Source organism: Solanum verrucosum, unplaced genomic scaffold (assembly GCF_900185275.1).
Source record: "Solanum verrucosum unplaced genomic scaffold, falcon-dt-bn FXZP01000199.1, whole genome shotgun sequence".
NCBI classification, from domain to species: Eukaryota; Viridiplantae; Streptophyta; class Magnoliopsida; order Solanales; family Solanaceae; genus Solanum; species Solanum verrucosum.
The window spans coordinates 1,993,483-2,016,554 of NW_026020049.1; the positions used below are offsets into that span (position 1 = coordinate 1,993,483).

At 33.7% G+C, this 23,072-nt stretch overlaps 3 protein-coding genes across 3 annotated transcripts; all 3 read right to left on the bottom strand.

Annotated features, from left to right (window-relative positions):
• Window positions 1-486: 486 nt before the first annotated feature.
• Window positions 487-1,825, bottom strand: LOC125823148 (protein SINE3). Its single transcript, XM_049502571.1, has 3 exons — window positions 1,702-1,825; window positions 1,494-1,619; window positions 487-936 (listed from the first exon to the last, which is right to left on the bottom strand). Exons 1-3 carry the CDS (start codon window positions 1,792-1,794, stop codon window positions 487-489), a joined length of 669 nt encoding a protein of 222 aa, XP_049358528.1. The 5' UTR covers window positions 1,795-1,825.
• Window positions 1,826-8,374: 6,549 nt separating this feature from the next.
• LOC125823096 (uncharacterized) lies at window positions 8,375-17,625 on the bottom strand. The gene is made up of 8 exons (XM_049502516.1): window positions 17,240-17,625; window positions 15,348-15,487; window positions 15,118-15,217; window positions 14,803-14,901; window positions 14,118-14,465; window positions 9,594-9,686; window positions 9,269-9,475; window positions 8,375-9,010 (listed from the first exon to the last, which is right to left on the bottom strand). The coding sequence occupies exons 1-8, from the start codon at window positions 17,555-17,557 to the stop codon at window positions 8,747-8,749; spliced, it is 1,569 nt and encodes a 522-aa protein (XP_049358473.1). The 5' UTR covers window positions 17,558-17,625; the 3' UTR covers window positions 8,375-8,746.
• A 1,590-nt stretch (window positions 17,626-19,215) lies between these two features.
• On the bottom strand, window positions 19,216-20,267 carry LOC125823135 (light-harvesting complex-like protein 3 isotype 2, chloroplastic). The gene is made up of 2 exons (XM_049502555.1): window positions 19,675-20,267; window positions 19,216-19,481 (listed from the first exon to the last, which is right to left on the bottom strand). The coding sequence occupies exons 1-2, from the start codon at window positions 20,264-20,266 to the stop codon at window positions 19,216-19,218; spliced, it is 858 nt and encodes a 285-aa protein (XP_049358512.1). The 5' UTR covers window position 20,267.
• Window positions 20,268-23,072: the final 2,805 nt, after the last annotated feature.

Consider the following 23,072-nt stretch of genomic DNA (forward strand, 5'->3'; position numbering starts at 1 on the left):
ACAGATTTGTCCAATTTCTGTACGCACTTAAAATTTACCCTTTGAACATGTGTAGAACCATACAGTCTGTAGAATGATTTTGGTTACATCCAACATATGTCACTCAAGAGCCAAAGTCATTAACAAAATGGTCAACATATGCATCTTGTATCAAAATCAATCAGCTAATTGCTGCATATCATTGTTCTCTCTATAGATCAAAACAGTCAGATATCTAGCAAAATGCTTCAGAATGCTCTGAAGCTCACACAAAATCAACACATGATCTAATCATGGGGTTGAATTATCTGCTTTATACATACATCCATGCTCGACACAGTTATGATTCACACAAGTCGTACCAAATGCCAAAATGAAGATCCAAAACAGAATTACAAACACTTTTTTCGTATATGTTTGACACAAATACATCAGCGCAAAATGAAGATTCATGTACCATAGGTGAAAAGAGAAATATACCTGCAAACATGTGACATAGCAACATATTTAGGTAGGTAGAGGTCTGTCGAAAGAGTGTTCTTCGCCCGAATGGAAGAAGAATCCAATGAAAACAGCAATTATCCACAGCACGAATGTCAGTGTCACCAAATGGAATTTCTTTGAGACAATGGCATTATAGCAGTCCTTGTCTTCTGGCAGTCCATAGAACTCTTCAACTACAGTGTTCATGACAGCATCGAGAAGCTTCTTATACCGAATATCAATATCTGTTGCATTCACCACTTGCAGTTGAGCTTCTCTTAGGTACTTTACTGCCATTTCAGCCTCAACAGAACCAAACTTCACATCACTGATTTGTGGAATTCCACTTCGGCTATTCGAACCAGTGCATTCTTTGAACCTGTCAGAAGTTACTGTCGATGACAATGGAGTCAGATCAGCAAGAGGATCCACTGCCTCTGATGAAGGAGAAGTTTCTGGAATCAACAACAAGTCCTGAGAGGAATAGGGATCCGAAAGTTACATCTCAAATACTATAAGGTGTAGTGAATTTCGCAAACATGAAACTCAATTCAAGTATCTCAAAATTGAAAACATACATAATGGAGATACAAATAGCTTATTTATCGCAAACAGTATAGGAAATTATGGACAGATTTTGAATAAACTAGTGAAATCTAAGCGAATTGCATACTTAACCCTAACAGGCACACACTGTACTGCTGAAAAGTGAAAATTGAGTTCATAGCTGCGAAATCAAACAATACAGAGAAAAAAACACTTCAAATGAATAAAAGGTCAAAAAATTACAAACGCAAATCGGATTTAATGAACGGACTCAGCTAACTCAATTTTGTGTAAATACTACAATTAGTGATGAAAATTCGCGCACACATCCTGAATTATCTCAGCGGCGTATTCAGTGAATGAAATTAACAGAGAAGAAATTGGAACTTGTTCGCTGTTAGGCTTGTGTGAGAAGTACAATTAGCGATGAAAATGCAAATAAATAGCTAGAAAATTGATGAAGCAGGAGGCATTTCAGAAATTACCTCAGCGGCGGATTCAGTGAGTAGACTATGATCATCTGAAATCAGAGAAGAAGTGCCGATCGATGATTGAGAAAATGAGGAGGCAGCTTGCGATTCAAACACAGAATTCAAGTTCTTCCTAGTGCTCTGCATACAAACAATAATATGAATATAAGAAGAGAAAACAGAGGATACATATGAATGTTCATTGCTGAAAGCTTCTTTATACTTTTATCTGCTTCTTAGTTTGATCGGCGGAGATGGATTTGGATCGGCGATTTCCGAGCTCCTTCAATGGCGTTTGAAGATGATGCTCTCTCATGTTTTTGATGTGCGCCAAATGCTTTTTGGAATTTCAAATAAAGCTTTGGGATCTCCTATATATACGGATAAATTTACTCTATTTTCCAATATTAAAATAAGTATTAGAGAAGAGAATAGAAAATGATTTATGGTATTTTTTATTTTTTGGGTAAAATCTTATCCTACGTACTTTTATGGTTTGAGCCGTCTTTCTTTTTCAATACTAATTTTTATTTTATTTTATGAATTTGTTTGAATCAGCTTTCACACTCCTCAATTAATTATATGAAATAATTTTTTCAACAATAGCATGTATCAAGTAATTTTATCGGGGTAGTCTTCAAAAAAATTATGGTTATCTTTTGTTATATTTTTGATATATCTCACTCAATAAATGTTTTCAAATAATTTTATTTCTCAATAGGTCTCTCAAATTTAAACTTTACAAATTACTCATTATGAACATGACAATTTTTTTTTAAAAAAGGCACATACTTCAACAATTAGTAAAACATTACTTATCAACAAATATTCTACTAACAATGAAGACAAAAATGCCTTTAAAAGGAAAGATAATAATATGATCATTTTATACTACAAGATGATCAACTTAGTAGCTTTAATAGTAGTTCAATACAGCAAAATGATGTTCTAACAAAGGACATCAATTAAAAACAAAACATGGACCAACTTAAACAAAACACACACATACTCAAATTCTCCAAAAATATTATCGCATCCATGTTGGACCCTAAAAACTGTATTACTTGAAGGATTCAACACACATCCGATAACAATTTTGAAAAGCCCAAACAACATAACACAACTATTATAACAAGACTATTGACACTGTAGATTCCATCACACCATATTAAGAATATCTTATTAATCGCGAAGTCTGCGAAAATACTCAGAAGGGTTACTCTCAAATTCATCCCTGTAAATGTAACTGTCGTTTCTGCCTGGAGCTTTCATCATTTTCTTGTTGTTAGACCCTCCATTATTAATTAGCTTACACAAACCCCATCCTAGCAATACTATTCCTGCACCAATTGCAATTTTTTTTATCTCCTCTTCTTCTGATGAAAGCCTGCCTATATTCAACTGCTCAATATTTTCACCACATTTTTTTTCTTCAGAGTTTTTTGCAGTGCTTTCACAGGAACCCATTACAGATTATTTTTTAAAAAAAAAAAAATTGGATTTGTTTCTGTTTAGATGTTCTAAGCAAAATATCCTAATTTATAAAGACAAGGTTAAACTGTTATTAGTTGGATTAATTAATGAATGTTGTTGAATTAATTAATTAGTGTGACGGTCCATTTCGCTCTGCATTGGAAAACTGAAATTTTTTGAAGGTAAAAAGACGTGGGGATAAATTAATTGAACAAATTGGGGACTATCAATAGTCAACTAAACATGGAAGATCATCCATGCATTCATATTATGATTTGATACATTATATTTTAAATTATTTTTTAATTTAAGGTACATTTTATAAAATTAATTTTATTAATGATGTTTTTGAATTCTAAATTTGACTATTATGATTTTGTATAGTTATTTAATACTAAAAATAATATAATACTTAATTTGCTAAAATAAATAAGTAAAATTAATTATTTATTTTTAATATAGAGAACAAGTAGGGTTTAATGGAAAAGATTTAGGGTCTGTTTGGAAAGCCACTTGGTAATTGAAACTAGTGTAATTACTAGGGTAGTAGTTACTAGCCTAGTAATTACACTATCTAGTAATTACATTGACCTGTTTGGTTGCCACAGTGTAATTACACTGTAATTACACATGTCTTGTTTGGATGTCACAGTGTAATTACACATGTTCTATTTGGATGCACAATTGCAATTATAAAATTATAATAAATTTTAAAAATAAAAATTAGTTATTTAAAATTTATACTAGACAAATAAGAAACTTTATAAATGACATTAAATTAAATATTTAAGATATATATTCTTTTTTGAAAATATATTAATTAATAAACATATTTTCTGTGACTAATATCATGAAAAAATAATTGATTTATATTTTTTCAAATTAATATATTTCAATTGAATTGATCGTAACAACTAAAAGTATGAAATTTCTACGAATATCGTGAAATGCATGTTTGATAAAAAGAATAATATATAAATAAAATGTCATAAATTATTAAATGTTTGACAAAAATATAATCTATCAAGTTTAATTAAAAAATGACGTGCAATGTAAATTCAATATTACTAAAACAAATGAAACTGAAAATATAACGTAAGTTATAAATTCAAAACATAAAATTTAACATAATACTCTTATAACGAATTTCAACATAGCAATAAATATGATTTATTTTTATTTTTTCTTAATAAAGAAAACGTAAGTCTATAACCTTACTTAACAATAAATTCTATTTTAATTTAAAAATTAGAATACTAATAAAATTATGCTAATGAGAAAATAAGCATGACATAAAAAAATAGATAATACGAGAAAATTACATAGAATCACGTAAAGTAAGGTTGAGAACAAGAAGAAAATGAAATATAATAATAAAAAATAAAAAATAAACTTTTACAAATTTTTAGAATAATAATAATAAAAAAAAAGGAACTTAGCATAATAGAAGTAAAAAAATTAAAACAAAAAAATAAAAATAGAAAAATAAAATAAAAGTAATCAGGTGGTAATTACACCATATAATTACCAACAATTCACAGTCTTTGCCTGTAAACTGTAGAGTGTAATTACCCCCTGCCAATTACACTAATTACCTGCTGACCAAGTAATTACATGTTCTTCCAAACAGGACAAGACGGTGTAATTACACCAATTACACCAAATCCAATTACCAGGGTGTCCTTCCGAACAGGCCCTTAATTTTTCTCTCAAAACTAGGGTTTGATTTGGGAGGATGAATTGATGGGTTAGTGGGAAATTGGGAATAATTGACGGCTTAGGTGGGGGATCAGTCCCACATGGCTTGCCATATTATTAAAATTTGGGATGTTAACTTTTAAGGGTATTTGTTATCTCTTGGATAACGATGGGGATATTTTTTATCCCAAAATATAATGAAAGGTATAAGCGATCTATTTCACATAGTTCATAAATAATTTTGACTCTTTTTCCCGAAAGATTATATAGTCTCAAAATGTTAATTCCTTGTTTATTTGCATCTCTCTATTATACATATTTAAAAAAAAAATCCAAAGTGTAGTTAAATCTAGATCATTAATTAATACTCCCTCTGTCCCTAATTATTTGTCCACTTTTGAATTGACACATCAATTAAGAAAATAATTAATGACATAGTGAGTTTACCATTTTACCCCTATTAATTATGAAATAGATGAAAAGTTCTACATTTTAAAAAGTAATTAATCATTTAATTGAGGATATAATAGGTGAAAAAAATTATTCTTTCTTGATTTGTCAAAATGGACAAGTAATTAGGAACAACTATAAAAGGAAAAATGGACAAATAATTAGGGATAGAGGGAAGGGAGTATTTATAAGATACGCTCTTTCTTATCTTTAGATTAGATAGATAATCCTTGTTTTTAACATTATTATCTTTAAGTCACCAGAAAATATGATTAGGTGGCCATTTTTCAGCGCGCACACTGTCATAGGCGAATCTAGAGGGTCTTGAGAGTGTTCATATACATTGTATTTATAAAGTAATATTTTTTTATATTTTTATGTATATTATTTAAATTTTGAATCCCTTAAACACAAAATAAAAAGTAAACTCAGTAATTTAGAGAGTTCAAAATTTATTTTAAAGTTTCAAAATCAAATCATAAACATTATATTTTTATGGGAAAATGCATAAGTATCCTCCAATTTATGTCTGAAATTTCAGAGACACACTTATACTATACTAAAGTTTTATAACCTCCGAACTTATTTTATAAATAATTTTCTATCTCTTTTCGGCCTACGTGGCACTAGGGGTGGACATTCGGTTCTTTCGTTTGGTTTAATCAAATTTCGGTTCGGTTCTTCGGTATTCGGTTTTAGAAAAGTGTGCACCATATTTCAAATCAAACTAGATCGTTTCGGTTCGGTTCGATTTTTTCTACTTCGGTTCGATTTAGTTCGGTGTTTTTAAATTGGTTTTTCGGTGTGAATAAAAATAAAGAGGGAATATGATAAAGTAACAATTGTTGTTTACTTCACACTTCAAACTTCAAAATAACAACTAACAATCTAACAATAAAAAGTAATAACATCAGAATAATTTTGTTTAGGCTGGGTGCCCTTTACTGTTTTGAAGTGTGAATGATAAAGTGTGCCCTTTACTGTTTTGTTTAGGCTCCAAAATTTAAAAACTGAAATGGGCCAGGTAAAGTTAAAAATTGAAATGGGCCAGGTAAGTATTTTGAGTCAAAATATATAAGTATTATTAAATAATATAATTTAAATGTTTTTAAATTTATTTAATAAAACTTCAGTTCTTCGGTGCACCGTAGTTTTGGGACCCTACACCGAACTCCGAACCAAAGTTTCGGAAAAAAAACCGACACCGAAGAACCGAAATAATTCGGTTAGGTTCGGTTTTTCGATTTTTCGGTATTTATGCCCATCCCTACGTGGCACTATCTTCTGGGCTCAGCGTGTGTTGACACTTTTTTCAAGCTATCTGGTTGATAGTGCCATGTAGGCCGAAAATGGTAGAAAATTATTTATAAAATAAGTTCGAATGTAATAGGACCTTAGTATAATATAAGTGTGTTTCTAAAATTTCGAACATAGATCGGGGATACTTATGCATTTTACCTATTTTTATCGACAAGTTCAACACTTTGCCTTGCCTTGGCAAAATCTACCAGTAGATATTTATTCCACCAAAACATAAAACTATTTACAGTAAGCTTTGTTAAAGGGCCAGCCTTAAATGAGGCATAAATACCTTCTACCAAACTTTTTAATATATGGAGTGTCTTCCCAAATTCTCAACTCCAGCTATAGAGATCAATGAGTATATTTTAGGCCAACTAAGAGTTTGATGTTGTTTAAAATATCATGTTTAATTGATGCAGAGCTCATCGACACTCCGTTGTTTTCCATGGCTGCCGGCCAACACATAAAAAGAAGGCATGGGGCATTGTATACACAATCTTCATTAGCATAGTTGCTGGTCTTCTCAACCATTGTAAGTATGTCTAATTTCAGAGTACACCCTTTAACATTATATACACATTTTTACAAGCCAAAGCCTCTTCTGACTTCTAACATTTGAAAAATAAGTAGGAGGTTCAAATTTATTTTTTCTTTCTTCCTTTTAGAAGGATAAATTTTCTATCCTTTCATCGAAAGAAAACTGAGAAAACTTCTCAACCTCTTCTTCATCTTTTTTTGCTCCATTTTGTTTCTTCTCTGTACTCGGGTCGTCCTCCTCCAAAGTTCTTTTTCTTTCTATCATAATTAGAATTTCAAATTTTCTTCTGAAAATGATGATTTATGTTAAAGAAGATGAAAAAGTACATAGATTTCACAAATTTAGTACATGCCCTAATAAATATGTTCTTCGGTTTTTTTTTTCTTTTTAATATATGTTCTTCGGTTGTTCTTGTTGTTTTGTGTTTTTAAATATGTTGTTGTCATTGTACTCTTTGCGAGAAAATATATTATTCTTGAAGTTATTTTACTTTTTGTGAGAAAAAATATGTACTTGTAATTGATAGTAGATTGGTATTGGTGGTTGATTCTTCAAATCTTTCCGTGAATAAATGAAACAGTTGCTAAAGTAAAGTACTTGCAACAACTGCTGAATTTTTCTGAAACAGTTGAATGAATTAGTTAAGTTTCAAAAAGTTTAACAATTGTTGTAAGTATTTCAGGAGTTGTTGCAAGTACTTTAACAACTGTCATTTATTCATAGCATGATCTAAAGAACCCACCAGGAAGTCTGAGGGTCATTATTAGAGGTAGTAAAATAAAACTCAACTTTACCATCTCGCTTCATCCGTTTAAGTTTTGATGGGTTGTTGGCCCGCCCATTCATTTACTCAATCCATTAAAACTTGGATTGATATTTAACCCAAATTAGTTCATGAGAGATCTTATCAAATATTTTAAAAATAAACTTTTTTCAATTTGATATGTTATATATAGTCATAATAAAGAAAAAAGTATTTTTATTAGGTACTGAAATAGTTTTAAAAAAACAAATAAAACAATTCAAGTTGATATAAATTGAGGTAAGTTAGATCTGACCTGTTACCTAACCCATTTTGACCCAAGCAAATTTGAATTGGATTGGATCTTAACGCAATTATCGTCTCAACCCATTAAGACCCACCCAACTTGCCCAATTGCCACCCCTACCCATTACCGTCATATGCAACTTGTTCCAGCTGAATCCACGATCATTCCCCCCCATACCCCAATATTTGGGTGGGAGGTCCCAACATAGTTTTTGCAATGAACCCCAGCTCCTTTCTGAACATCCCTTGCCCAGGCAGCTTGATTATTGCAAGAAAATTAACAGACACCAGCATAGTCATAATAATGGAGTAACGACTGGGCTTAGATACAGCAGCACAACGGACTCCACATAGTAAATCGCCGCGACATATATTGATTCTCAGAAGGGTCAAACAAAATGGATCAATTATGATATAGTATTAACGTATATCAACTTGAACCAGAAAATAAATAAGTTCTATCAACTTTAACAGTTGGAACTGACTACACCATATATCTGACAGTCGAAGCAAAAACTAAACAAGCCACATTAATTTACAAGATCTGGTTAGATTTTTATATCACCAGAATTACTGGCTTTCACCTACATACAATGAGAACATTATGCCATGAATCAATTATGTAAAGAAAAAGGGGGTTAATCAAGCTTTAATTAGAGTTCTAGTTTAATCAAAATGAGCATGGAATAGCCGCCTGATAACCAATATGAAATGGTATAATGAATAGGGAAAAACATGGCCCGAGCGTCAAAAAGTTGCTCAAAGTCCTGGTATTGATTCAAGGTTGTACTTCTCTGCAGTTAAAGTTTCAGTCTCACGGATTTCTGCCATTTTTGTCTCTTTCATGGCATCGTGAGTGTGTAGATATGTATAGGAGGCACCTTTATTTGATGGAGGAGTAGGATTGCTGATTCTGCTTGCAAGGAAGCGGCGGATCAAGCCTCTGAGGAAGGGAGCCATGGTGTCTGGTTCATGCTCCAGGTAGTACATAATACCACCCATACAGGCACAAAACAAGGGCACCTGTATAACAATCAGAAATGACATATTTGCTTGGATAAGTTTCACTTCACAATTTCTTAATTAATCACCCCTGTACTTCAAGAGACCCAATATTTCCAGAACAAACTTCCCGTAAATAGTTAAATTCTTTCAATGTTTATCCACAATATGCTTTAGTTATAAAAGTAGACAATTAAGTAGTCATAAATTGCAGGATGAAATTTTATGAGTGGTTGACAGCCAAACACACCAAATTGCATGAAAGGTGAGACAAGATACCTCAGCATTCTTGATATCCGGAAGCAAATGGCGATTCACCAATATATACCACAAAGAATCTGCAGCTCGAGGAAGAACATACAAGGCAAGTTCTCCACGTCTAGCTTTCTTCTCCAGCAACACAGATAGGCCTGAGAGAGCCCCAGCTACCCAATATACAAGCTTATGGTCCTTTGATGCCACCTTCCGGTGGCAACATATGACAGCCTTTTATTGAGATAGAGAAGTTAATCAGTATAGCTAAGCAAGTCAACCAGCACTCCAGCAGCATAAAAAAAGAGCCTAGAGACTCCCAGATGTATGAGGCATCAAGAACATAAACTACCTGAAAGATTCCAACAAAAGCAGACAAGAAGGTTGTCGAGCGAACAGCTCCTGTAAGAGCATACCAACAGGTGCGTGTAGGAGCATCCATAAACTGGGATAAGATTTACATAAGATCAGCAAGAATTTAATATTTGAAACTGTGATCAGCAAGAGTTTTGAAAAGAATTACTTCAGTAGCAACTCTTTTTTTGTTTTTTCAAGGAAAGTAACAGTATAACATATCCTCAGCACAAAGTCTGTGCTGGGTGTCATATAAGTTCAAACTACAAAACAAAAGTGAGTCCTTTCTTACAAGGGTTCTATAATGTCTAACAGTGAGTCTGCTTCTAAAAGTTCTTTACACCAAAAGTGGAATAAAATAGACAGATCATTTTAATTTTTGGAATAGAGCTACTTCTTTCTCCAAAATATCTTGCATTCCGTTTCTATTAACCTCCCAGTCATTCAGAATCTTCTGCAATTTAGATTCCATCCCTGTTAATCCCATACCTCATGAATCGTTGCATCATAATACCAGACTGAAAAAGTCTGGAAATAGCTCCTTCAGAAGAACTTGTTCCCTCAAACTATCCTACCAGAAGGAAATCTTCATTCCATTCCTAACTTTGTAACTAATGTTGCTAGCAAAATGAGGCCATAAATCCCTGACACTCACTCCAATAGGGGCTGCGACTTTCTAAGAGCATTGTGTCCCTCTTGCTCATATTTTACAGTAATGACTCGACTCCACAAATCAAGTTCCTCCAAACTGAATCGCCAAAACCATTTCATAAATAAACTACTATTATGCTGCATCAAGTTTCTTATACATAAACCCCCTTCCTTTTTACTGTTCAGCAAAGTGCTTCTTAAAAAATAAACTGGTAACAACTATATATATATTATAGTTGCACCATAATGGCGCAAAAAGACTACAAAAACCCAACCTAGCTTAGGCTACTGCTTCAAGGACTTAAAGCGCGATTAAGCCCTGAAGCGAGGCTCAAAACGTATCGAGTGCCTCGCCTCGCTTTATGCGCGCTTTAGTGCTGTCATCAAGGTTCTAAGGCATATTTTTCCTAGCCAATGTGCCTCCTCTTCAGAGGTGACACTAAACAATTGATATTTCACTTTAGCATAAAAAAAAATTCAATTTCTTTGGTCATATTATTTGTCATTCATGTTTATAATTATTAGTCTTGAACTAAACATGTATATTTGTATTTTTTTCTCCCTTTGCGCCTTTTTTCATTAAAGCCCACGCTTCATTTGCGCTTTGCGCTTAAAGCCCCAACAGACCTTTGAGTTTTTTTGCGCTTTTCGCCTTTGATAACACTAATCATATCAACTAGTGATTCAGCTTCCTCATCATAGCTCTCTTTACACAACCACAACAAAAATAACAACATACCTAGTGAAATCCCACCAGTGGGGTCTGAGCAGGGTAGCGTGTACGCAGACTATCTCGTGGAGGTGGAGAGGCCAAGGTTAGCGAACTCATACTAATGCTAGGACTTGTCGCAAGCTAATTCAGAAATGAAAGAAGTCTACTGAAAAACCCTTGAAACTTGGATCTCTTGAACCTATGAAACTCGTGAAAGTGGGTGAACCCCTTGCCCCTTCAATTAAGGTATTAGTGTTTGTTCTTTTATACAACAAAGATTGCATTTTTTCATTTCGTTCAAACATTAGTTGTATCTGTACGGACCATTGGCTCAAGTGCAACAAATTTAAGTAAAAGAAGAAGAAAACAGTGAAGAAAGCATATCAATTAACAAGGAAAGCAATGCAAAGCCTACAAGAAAGGAACAATAACAACTAAATAATGTGATAATCGAAACACAATAAAGATATGCTGATAGATATCAAAAGCAAGAACTACAAGAATATAACTAGTACTACTATAGACCCACACAAGCCTAACCATCGAAAAGCAAGACAACACTCCACTACCTACTAACCTTCTACCCTAATACGCGACCTCCACACATTTCTATATGAAGGCATGTCCTTGATAATATGAAGTAACATCATGTCATGTCTAATCACCTCTCCCCAATACTTCTTCGATCTACCTCTACCTCTCCTCACACCCCTTATATCCAATTTCGCATACCTCCTCAGTGGGGCGTCAGTGCATCTCCTCTCCATATGCTCAAACCATCTTAGTCTTCCTTTCCTCATCTTGTTTTTCACGGAGGCCACTCCCACCTTATCCCAAATATTTTCATTCCTAATCTTATCGCTTCTAGTAAGGCCACACATTCATCTTAGCATCCTCAATTTCACAACTAGCTCTTTTGAACATGGAAGTTCTTGACTGGCCAACACTTCACGCTATACAACGATGACAATCTAACCATCACTTTGTAGAACTTACCTTTTAAGTTTATGGGGTACCTTTTTATCACACAAGCCTCCACTTTATCCATGACGAACCGATATGATGTGTGACATCATCCATGTCGCACCAACATAAGATTTCTTCAAAAATGAATAATACAATTCATCTTGTTTTTCAGCACAAGATTATATTTGTCTTCAAAAGCTCTATAGTTCCACCAAATTACCTCCTACTAAAACACAATATCCAAATGTGGAACGTCTATCAAAAGACGACCCTACTCAATCAGTGTCTGTATATCCAATGATACGCGCATGATCTCGATCCTCGAAGAGTAGTCCTTTACTTGGAGTTGACTTTATATATCACAAAATATGAACAATTGCATCCTAATGACTATCACAAAGAGAAGTATAAACTAACTTACAACACTCACAAAAAAGACATGTCAAGTCTAGACACCTTGAGATAATTCAACTTTCTAACCAAACGCCTATACCTTTCGGGATCATTGAGTGCTCCCCTATTCCGACAGGAGTTTAGCATTCATATCCATAGGAGTGAATGGGTTTACATCCCATCATTCTTGTCTTATCAAGAATGTCTAAGACATACTTGCATTGAAAAATAATAATGTCTGATCTAAGACTGAACAACCTTAATACCTAGAAAATACTTCCACTTTGCCAAGGTCTTTAGACTGGAAATATGGAAGAGATGTTGCTTCAAAGTAGTGATACCATCCTAATCATCGTCGGTGATAACAATATCGTCAACGTAATCCACCAAATATGTACACAAATTTGGTGCAGAATACTGAGTAAACACATAGATCAACTCTACTACGAGTCATGCCAAACTCTTGAATTGTTGTGTTGAACTTCCTACTGACCATGATTTAGTGTCGTGATCAGATTTTAGCTAGTCATGCGATTCCTACAATTGATGAATTATTTTGACTCCTTTCTTCTCCCATCTCAAGCCATAGAAAAACGAACATCTCAATCTATGGAAAATAGACGAGGATGAGGTCATTTTGGAAGATCTTGACCTGGCTCTAGTATCATGTGAGAAATATTATTGATTTGTATATCTACATTATTACACTAAGACCATATTTATAGACATTATATTACAATCCTTTTTCAAGTAGGACTCTATAATAATAATAATAATAATGGTAAGGAGAAGAGGGAGCAGATAAGGTACTCTAAACTAAAACCATGTTCTCTCCCTCCCTCTCTGCACCACCCCCACCCCCCCCCCCCCCCCCACCCCAAAAAAAAAAAAGAAGAGAAATCTCTTAACTAACAACTTCTTACTCAATGAATTCCTCAAATTAAATTTTGCAAGCATTCAACCATTCATTCCTGATACCACACCCCTGGTCTTGAGTAACATTCTGTAAAAGATTTTTGTCTTCCACCATGAAATAAATTTTCATTTTCCATTGAACCCTTAAACTAAGTTTTTAATCAAACACTAGTGAAATGATTGAGAAAAAATAGTCTCTCTCTGGGAAGAGGGTGGGAAGACAAAATAAGACCTTAGGGGTTGTTTGGTATGGGGGATGACATAAACAAAGTTATCCCATCGGATAAGGTATCCCACCCTATATGGGATAACTTATCTCATCATTATAGTATAAATGGTGGGATAACTAATACCCCTAAGCAAATATAGGATAAAATAATCCTGCATTTATCCCGGGATTATTATTTTTATCCCTCATACATGATCCCTTAGAGTATTACCTTGAGAAATGTGTCAGGGAGCATTTTTTGGAACTGCATTACTTTAGTAGCAATTCTACTACTCTAGCTTACAATTACATAACCTAAAAGTGTAGACCATCATAATTTCCATCACATGGTCCTCGTAATACTGCTTCCTACCAGGTCCAGGCAACTCAAACAACAAACAACAGAAGACAAATATAACCGAATCGACAACATACTTTGCACCCCTAGTATCTTAATCATTGTATTTCCAATTTATTCATATAACTGCATTTGAACTCTAGAAAGTCCAACATATATAAACCAAGGAAAATTCAATCATGTCGGTCTATGATCTCATCTTGTTTAACAGAAGTATCAGCAGCGCAGTTATATGATTTTTCTAATTTCCATAAACAGCTTAATGAGAAATCAAAGCAGAAAGACAGGTGAAACAGAAACCAATATTAACAAATTATACCTTCTGCAAGCGTAGAACGACAAAGGGCACAAAAGTCAAAGAGAAGTAAAGAGGAAATGTTTTCCGGAAAGTAGCTGCCGCTGCATTAGCATCATGAACTAAGCAAGATTTGGTCCCAGGGTGAATTACAGAGCATGGGATAATAGAAGGAAACTCTACCAACTTCATAGTAGTAGAGCCCTTTGCTTTGGACAAATAGGCATGTAATGAAGCAACATCAACTGGAGAGCCTCTACAGCAATCCTTAACAGCTTTGTAGACTGGTGCTGCAACAGGCCCAGTCTTCTGAATGAAATCTCTATATGCTTTTGGAAGGCTCTCAGGACGCATTATGAAGCAATACATAACCTGCAAAACATTTTTTTAAGAACGAAGATAGATATATAACTACTTTGTCCAGATGTAAAAGAGAACGAGTTATCTAGTATCATTAGTATGATAGTATCGTATGAGAAGTTCAATCCCCTTGCACATTTGAATTATTATTATTTTTTTTTTAAAAAAAGGAGAAAGAACAGAAGAAGAAGTTTAATCTCCTAGGGTTTAAACTTGGATATTTTGACATTTATGATATTCCAGCCACCCCCTTCCAACCACCAAATTGTGGGCAAGTACAAGGAATTAAAACATGGATGGAAAAGGCTCTTAAACATTCGCCAAAAAGGTTAAGCAACACGAGAACTACCTGGGCACATGCCAATGCAAAGAGTAAAGAATCCCCATGACTCCAGTGACTTCCCCAGAGATGAAACCGGTTCTTGGATTTGGCAGAATTATACGCACACTGACAATTGTAAAGTCATCAGAACACAAGCCAGTAGAAAAACAGAAAAGAAAAACTTCAAGTAAGCTGGTACTGGTGACTTTGTTTTTAGCAGGTAAATCTAATACTGGCCGTTTTTATCTTTATCCTTTGTTTTTTTTGGGTAGTTCTTTCGTTCCTTTTTTTCTGTTTCGCCTGGGGGTGTGGGGAAGGGGAATAGCCAAAGCATGGTTGTACCTGTGATAGCCTTGCCAGAAGATACAAGGCAAGAGTCCGCCGCCTGTTGGAATCATCTAATGCTAAAATAGACAGACCTGCCACTGAACCTGCTAAAATTCTGCCCATCATCCCCTTTAGCCAAGTCAAATATATCGGATAGGATATCAACTATCAAAAGCTTCTCAAAGCAAAACCACAGAAATGTAAGTCAAAACTTTTAAGTTGAGAATTCAGCATTTTGTACTTACGCATTTAAGGGTGTCTCTTTTCTTCTCAGCTTTCTTAGCAAGCATCTTAGAGCATGATATGAACCACTAAATCCCCCAAAGAGCAAACCAATTCGACATGCTTCCTCTCTTACAATTAGGTCTTTTTCGGACACAAGTTGCTGCAAAAACATAAGGATTCAAACAAGCGCAGAAAAAAATGAACTCTCCCATGTATTCATAGATGAGACCAAGGACGGACGAACAGATGAACAGACAGAAATCAGCACACATGTCCACTGAAATTGAAATATCCTCTTCCAGAAAATCTTTTTTTATATTCTCTTTTGCTTCTTCCCAGAGGATTTGAGGGTTGTGCATAGGGTCAAAGATCTGAATAACCTCCATTCATCCTTTATGCTACAGTTGAGATTGCTAAATTATTTCACTGAACTTCAAGAGGTTCACAACTCCAAGAAAACTTATCAAGAGGAAAATACCAAGGTGAAACAAATTTAAACCATTAAAAGGTCAAAAGTTCCATCCCCTTCAAACTTCCATTCCTTACAAATTGCAGTAATATAAGTATTTCTTAAGAATACACCCTGAATGATTAGATCATAATATGTTCATTTCTTAAAACAATTGTGGAGAGCAGAGCACAAAGTGTACTCTATCAGCATGTCACCACTAGGGAGTAAATTAATTGACGTTGAGCTACAAGAAAAAGGAACAAACAGTGGGACAGAGGGAAAATTGGCTTTACAAAGTGTTTGGGAGAAAACCCCACATGGTTTGCCCTTACTAAAAGAGCAGACTTTTATCCAAAAAAATAAAAAGAGAAGGGAAGAGAGAGACAGGAAAGTAACACATGCGTAAAGTTTTATGTACGACTTTTGACATCAGCTGACTGTTCAAATGGTGTTGAGATACACTCATGCAGGCAAAATGCATGACGCACAGGAGCATGCAACACACACTCACACAAAGAGGGAGAGCGAGTAGCGTTAGCTCAGTAATCTTTGATTGACTAAATATCCTTATGGCCAAGCATTTTCGTAACCCACATGTCCCAGTAGCAAATGAAATCATGGAAACACAATACATACACTGCAGAACATAAACCCCTTGGAGTGTAATCACCATTACAATGGTACTCCAAGGTACTAAAAGGACCAAGATATCCTATCTTGGAATTGATAACCATTCCATCAGCATATCAATCTATCAGCTAAGGCTCAATGCCTCAATCTGAAGATATCGAGTGACTCATATCCATTCAATCTATCCAGAATTGCAATCAATATTCTTCAAGTGAGGAAATCTAAAAAATCATTTAGAACACAAAGCTAACAAGGATGTGGGTGCTTCTAGGCCAAAATGCCCCTTCTCTTGCAATCACAGGAATGCTGCTATGAATCATATCATGTATAACATCTGTGCAAAATTATTTCATCCTAGTTTCATCAAAACTTAAGCAATTTCAAAAAGAAAATACAAATCTTAAAACTGATTTCATCAGAACTGAAGCAATTTTGAAAAAAGAAAATTCTGATCTTGAAACTATACTTATACAGGAATATCTTTCTAATAAAGAAAATTTATTCAACATCATGATCTCCTCAAAACCAAAGTAGATGTATCAGGAACTAAAATGGAGCAAGCTTTAGTTCAAACAAAGGCAAGCATTCAACAAAAGTACGAAACTGAAAAACTAAAGGAGTAACTGTCAGTTCAAAAGATTTTAGTCTATTAAAATAGATTGTCCAACCGATGACAGGAACATTTTGTAAATGTAACCTAGCTGAGATCAGTCTAAAGGGGAAAAGAATGTAAAACTAAAAAAATCATAAATCAAATTAATGATAAGTTAATCTAACTTACATAATTAAACAAATGCTTAAGTAGATAGGCGAGTTTCAGAATTTTGGAACCTTGAGATCGAGTAGAGAGGAATAGGACTGGCGACGAGCTAGCTTAAAAGCACGGAGGAGAATTCCGATGCCAACGCGCACACCGTAAGAGAGAAGAAAACTTTGGCAAACGTTACCAATTGCGTTAGCAACACATGATTCATCGGCATGGTCACAGGGCGGGTAGATACCCCTGGCACGACGTTGCCGGCGCTGAAGCTCTTCAATTGCCTCTCTTAAGCGCTCCTCCGCCTCATGAAGACGGCGCTCGGCGGAGTCACCGCTTTCAGAAGCGTCGTTAGGTAAAACCGGCGGCGAAGAAGAGGACAGAGGACGCATTTTGCAGAGAAGGCGATCGATGAGGGGTCTCGCATCTGATATGGGAGAAAAAGGAGATGATTTCGGGTAATAACTTTGAAAGATGTGCAGCGATTAGCCATTTTTGAATTTGATGATGTAATAATTCCAATTATTGTTTTAAATCCTAGAAAATATGATTTATATATTTGTTTATTTTTCATCTATCAAATATACATGGATCAAAATTGTCATTTTAAATGAACTAATTCTTTTTAAAAAAAAATTAGTAAATTGGATTTTACATGAACTAATTTTGTTTACAAGCTCACGTTAATCAATAAAATTATGTTATTAGTTGTTGTATCTTATTTATCTTTTTTACGAATAATTTGTTAGTTTAGGTTCTTTTTTATAGCTTTATTTATTTCATCATGATAAAAAAATTTATTGTTGATATTAATAAAAAATTAAATATAATATTTACTTATTTTTTCAAAATATAATCTTATGAAAAATTCGATTCAGTTTTAATATAGAAAATGTAAAACTCAATAAACAATAAAGTTTAATTGATAATTTTGATAGAAATAGTATGAACTAAAATTTTAAGCGATGAATTAAATATGTATTTCTTATATTATGGGGATAATTAAATGGTTATTTTATCTAGTATAAAACTAAAATTTGATGTATAAGCAAAGCAAAAGATTTTTCTAAGGTCCTTCACGCTAATAGATTATAATTTTTTTTTTATAAACAATTAATTACTTTGAATAGACAACTATACTAATGACAAAAATATATGGAGCACAGAAGATTGTATCTTATAAAGAAAATTAAATAATAATTTGAGAAAATTAATAACTCGTAATTTTGTTTATCTTGTTAAAATTAAAAAATGTACACATTTAATTTTAAATATAAAATAATCAGCTAACATGTCACAAATGAGTTTCATGATTTTATACTATTCCTTTCATTTATTTGTTCTACTTTCTTCTTAATTTTCACCTCTGACTTCCGTAGGGATGGAGGTAGTAGCTCACATGTGAATTTGGTCGAATTCAATATATTTTTGTTAATAAATTCATTATATATGTACAAATATTGGATTTAGACCTAGTTTTATCACTAAAAATCGTCCTTGTAAAATTCAAATCCCATTAAATTGAAATTCTAATTTCGCTTCTGATTGTCTTTTTTTTTTCTTTAATTAATTTAGAGCTTGTTGCTTTTCACTTATAAGTCACTTATAACTTTTGGCTTATTTTAATCCTTTTTTACTTAAAAATAAGTCCTTGTAAATATTTTTTACATTTACCCAAATATTTCAAAAGTGCTTAAAAGCTATTTTTATCTTAAAACACTTTAAAATAAGCTAATTCAAACCGTCTCTTTAATTTGAACATTCAAGTTACTTTATTTTTAGATCCGGCTATTCATGTCATGAAAGGGTATATTAATTAGGAAGCACGTAGAATATTTATCATTTAAATAAGTTTTGTTATAAAAATATCTATATAAAGGAGACCAGTGTAATATTTCAAATTATCATGAGATCAGTGTTATCAAGACAAATCTAAAGAGAGATTTTTGAAACTATTTCAATATTTAAATGTGGCATCCAAATATAACATATTTGTGGTATATAATTAGGCAATCATGGTGTTTGACAATACAATACAAGTCAATTAGTCTCATTTTTTGCTCTGTTGCTTGGAATCACCATTAGTAGAAGATTGATCTTGCCACGATGCTTGCCATTGCTTGTCATAAAATGTAGCTTCATCAGCCAGCTTCTTTAATTTATCAATATCTGTCCTTTTCCTAAACAAAATTACACCTCCAACTGTTACCAAAAGAGCAGTTTTACACAAGAAATTTCCCATTTGGCCTACCACGTCAAGTCCCGTTAGTACATCCACTAGATACGCCATGAAAAATCCCACCATTGCTGCTCTTCCTGCAAACTCATAACCGCACTCTATTAGTACCATCTCAGGTTATGTAACACTATTTCCTTGTTAATATTGAAACACAAATGTTATCAAAAGTTCATTTTTTTTTTACTTAACTTTGTACTGAATCAAACTATGTCATATAAATTGAAACGGAAGGAGTACAATCTTGTGTACTTTTTCTAGATAAATACAAACCATTTAGCAGCTCAGCTTCAGGGAGGTGAGAATGCATCATCCATGCCCACCATGGTATGATAGAACTTCTAAAAACCACAGGTTGTTGATTTGTTGCTGCTTCTGGGAACAGTTCAAGAAATTTCCTCCTCTTTGCTTCTGCAACGTACATATCGTTAATTAATGAATAAATTAATTCACTTAAAAAATCGCGGTGCTTTAGTAATTGAAAGACTTTGTTCTTTGTTTTACCTGCTACTATGACAGCATCCCAATCTATTTTGCCATTTTTGACAAACATATTTAGATCCCATGTCCCATTCTTCCATCGCTTATCCGAAAACCTAATTAGATCTTCAGACTCTGATGAACCTGTAGTATTACCACCTTGTACTTCATCATCATCATTCCTTGTGGTCTTTGCATTATCATCAATCAGCAAAGACGATTTATCTTTGATTTCAACAACATTTAAGTGTGTTTGTTCTTCGACTTTTGGAGTCATAACGTTTGTAATCTTCATCGACTTGGCTTGACGAGACCATTGTTTCTTCTTGAAGTGATGGGAGGTGCAAGGTGTATGTGTAAAGGAAGTAATGGCAAAAGCAGCCATGATTGTATAAGTATTTTCTCTGGTTTGGCTCAAATTACTGATCTTCTCCTCTTGAATGAGATGGTGATAGGATAAGATGCAAAAAGGCCCATTCTGAAATAAATAAAGCTTATCCGCTTCTGCAACTTTTTTCTGCAATATCAGGGGCATGGCAGCCCATGTCTAATCCCTGACCAGATTTGCTTTCACTTTTGGTGACTATTTTTAAGAATATAACAAGAGCAGGGTGTTTTATTTAGAAATATATTTTTGACTGATTTTAGAGTCGCCACTTAATTTTTAAAGAAAAATCAAGAAAACTATTTTTTTTTCAAAAAGATTAAAACAGAAAATCTAATGAAAAATAATAAAGGGGGTTCGAGGCTCATATTAGCATTTCGGGAAGGATTTGAAAGCACCCGAAATGTCCGCTAACATGGGATTATTCGGTGATTAACTATTTGGCTAATGTTTTAAAAGGTGAGCCTACTTTATATAAGTTGAAAAATTTAACAAATTTTTAAAGGTTTAAGTTATCTTAATGGAAAAAAGGGGGAAAATATTAAAATACATTACTTAAGTAAAATATTGTTATATATATTTTTTAGTTGAGGTTAAAATGAATGTTTACTTAATTTGGAAAAAAGAAAGATTAATTCGGGTTGGCTATCTTTAGGGAATTTGAATTGTGATGACCTTAAAATTATTTAAAAGACAAGTATGCAAATAATAACAAGTAAGCGAATGTAAGACGTAAGTAATAAAAGATGGGCCCAAGTCTGATTTTCCTGTTCGCCTGAGCCAGTATTTGGGCCAATTTTCGTTTTGGGCCTTCAGCCCATCAGAGTCACTTGTACCTGTCCTAAACTAACAAAAAAAAATCATCTCTTATGGACTTTAGGCCCAAATTTTACCTGTCCTAAAAACTAACACAATAATAATAAATGATGACAAAGGGGGGCTTAGACCCAAAATAACAAAATACAACTCGGGGTAAAGAGACAGGCTTTTGGGAGCCTCGTTCTATTTCAATATACAATATATACACTTAATGCATATTATTGTATATTCTTGATGTATCAACTTCCAATTCCTGTTCGTCAAATTTTGAGGGACCTATTCTTCAAATTTGCTTGTCGGCTGACTCAAGGATAAAGGAGTTTAGGCCTTCGTGGCCCAAATGACATGCAAAGGGAGGAGGAGGGAGTTCACGATGAACTCGGGCGGATTTTACATAAATAAGAATAAAAATAAGAATTAGTATTGTGTCATGGCCATAACCAAAGTATAAAAAGAATAAAAATAAAAGAACACAAACACTGTGATATCTCATGTTCGGAATGTAACTACTCAACAATCGAAATTCAAGATGCGCCCAATTAACTCATTTTTCTCGGGTAGACAAAATACATTAATTCTAATTCATGAACTTTCCCAGACTCAATTATTATTAAGAGAAAATTTTTAGCATACTCAGAAGAATAAATAACAGAAAGACCCAATTCCTCTTTTTAAATTAATTGACAAACTTTAACTCCAAGCAAAAGCCTAAGTGATCAATTCAACTACAAAGGTAAATTAATCAATCAAGGAAACAAATTCCCTATTAGTGAACTAGTTATTGTTTTAACATTAAGGTAACATCCCTTCAGCGACACATATACTATACTGCCAAATAAATAAAAATGAAATAAAATAATGATAATAATAATAATAGGCCAGCTAGTAAATGATACTAAAATTAAAAGCAAAGTCTTAAATTCCTTCACATTTAGATAGAATACCACAACTATATAAAGACTATTTTGAAATCGAAACCTCTTGACTCTAACTGACCGTGCTGTTGGAGACAAATTCTTAAGTGAAAACTAACATGCTACTTTGAAAACAAATGAGCATATGAACAACCACGGTCAGCAGAGCGACAAGAAACTAGGCTGATTCAAGACATAGAACAACCAAACTCTCGCCTACTAGCATGTTAGAAAACAAAAAAAAGGGTAAACAACGCGGGGGAAAAATAATTCAGGTTGTTCATTACCGCTCACATGATTCATGCAAACTAGAGTGACAAATAAATAAAATACAGGTGCATTTTCACATATCATAAAACCACAAATTTGCAGCCAACAAATAAGATTAACAATGACATGATACAAACAAATAGGAAAGAAACCACACGGAGTCGTCGACACTCATAGTAGAACACGTTAAAAGCAACACTAAGATGAGCAGAGCGAGGCCACTTCAAAGTGAATAACATGTCAAAAAAAAAAATTCTAAATTTCCAGCACTCAAACAACTTGTCATGATCAAGCAATGAACAAGCCAACACATTAGCAAACAAAATGAGTCATAAGTGGGAATAAAAGTTACCTTTTTTGGGCAGCGACCAGGACAACGAGCTTGAACTATGAAGCTTTCTCCACCGAAGTTAGATGTGGACAGCAAACAGAGAACCTAAATAACGATTCGAATTCGAGCCAACTTAGGGAGAACGATGACAACCGAGCAAGAAGAATGAGATTCTAAAGGAACTAACTCACACTTCCCTTTTCGAATGTGTTTCTATATGTCTTTTCCACTGCTTACTCGAGCTATTCTCTACACATTAAAAAAAATTTCAACTCCCAAAAAAGAATCCCCCCTTTCACAGTGAACATTAAGCAAATATATAGAGGGAGAATAGGGTTCGGAATGGGGCGAAAAAGGATCCAAAATCGGATAGAAAGGGCTCATTTTGAAATTCAAACTCCATCAATTATTTCACCATTTAAGGGAAACACCTTTTTTCTTGCAATTTTGACTCTTTTCTGAAGAGGAAAGG

Excerpts from the sequence above, each read along its gene's own strand:
- LOC125823148 (XM_049502571.1), bottom strand. The coding sequence starts at position 1,794 with ATGAGAGAGCATCATCTTCAAACGCCATTGAAGGAGCTCGGAAATCGC. Across the intron at positions 1,620-1,701 it reads AAACTAAGAAGCAGATAAAA|AGCACTAGGAAGAACTTGAA; the intron begins GTATAAAGAAGC and ends GTTTGTATGCAG. Across the intron at positions 937-1,493 it reads TCACTGAATCCGCCGCTGAG|GACTTGTTGTTGATTCCAGA; the intron begins GTAATTTCTGAA and ends TATTCCTCTCAG.
- LOC125823096 (XM_049502516.1), bottom strand. The coding sequence starts at position 17,557 with ATGCGTCCTCTGTCCTCTTCTTCGCCGCCGGTTTTACCTAACGACGCT. Across the intron at positions 14,466-14,802 it reads TTGCATTGGCATGTGCCCAG|GTTATGTATTGCTTCATAAT; the intron begins GTAGTTCTCGTG and ends AATGTTTTGCAG. Across the intron at positions 9,687-14,117 it reads TCGTTCTACGCTTGCAGAAG|TTTATGGATGCTCCTACACG; the intron begins GTATAATTTGTT and ends ATCTTATCCCAG.
- LOC125823135 (XM_049502555.1), bottom strand. The coding sequence starts at position 20,266 with ATGGCTGCTTTTGCCATTACTTCCTTTACACATACACCTTGCACCTCC. Across the intron at positions 19,482-19,674 it reads TGAAGCTGAGCTGCTAAATG|GAAGAGCAGCAATGGTGGGA; the intron begins GTTTGTATTTAT and ends ATGAGTTTGCAG.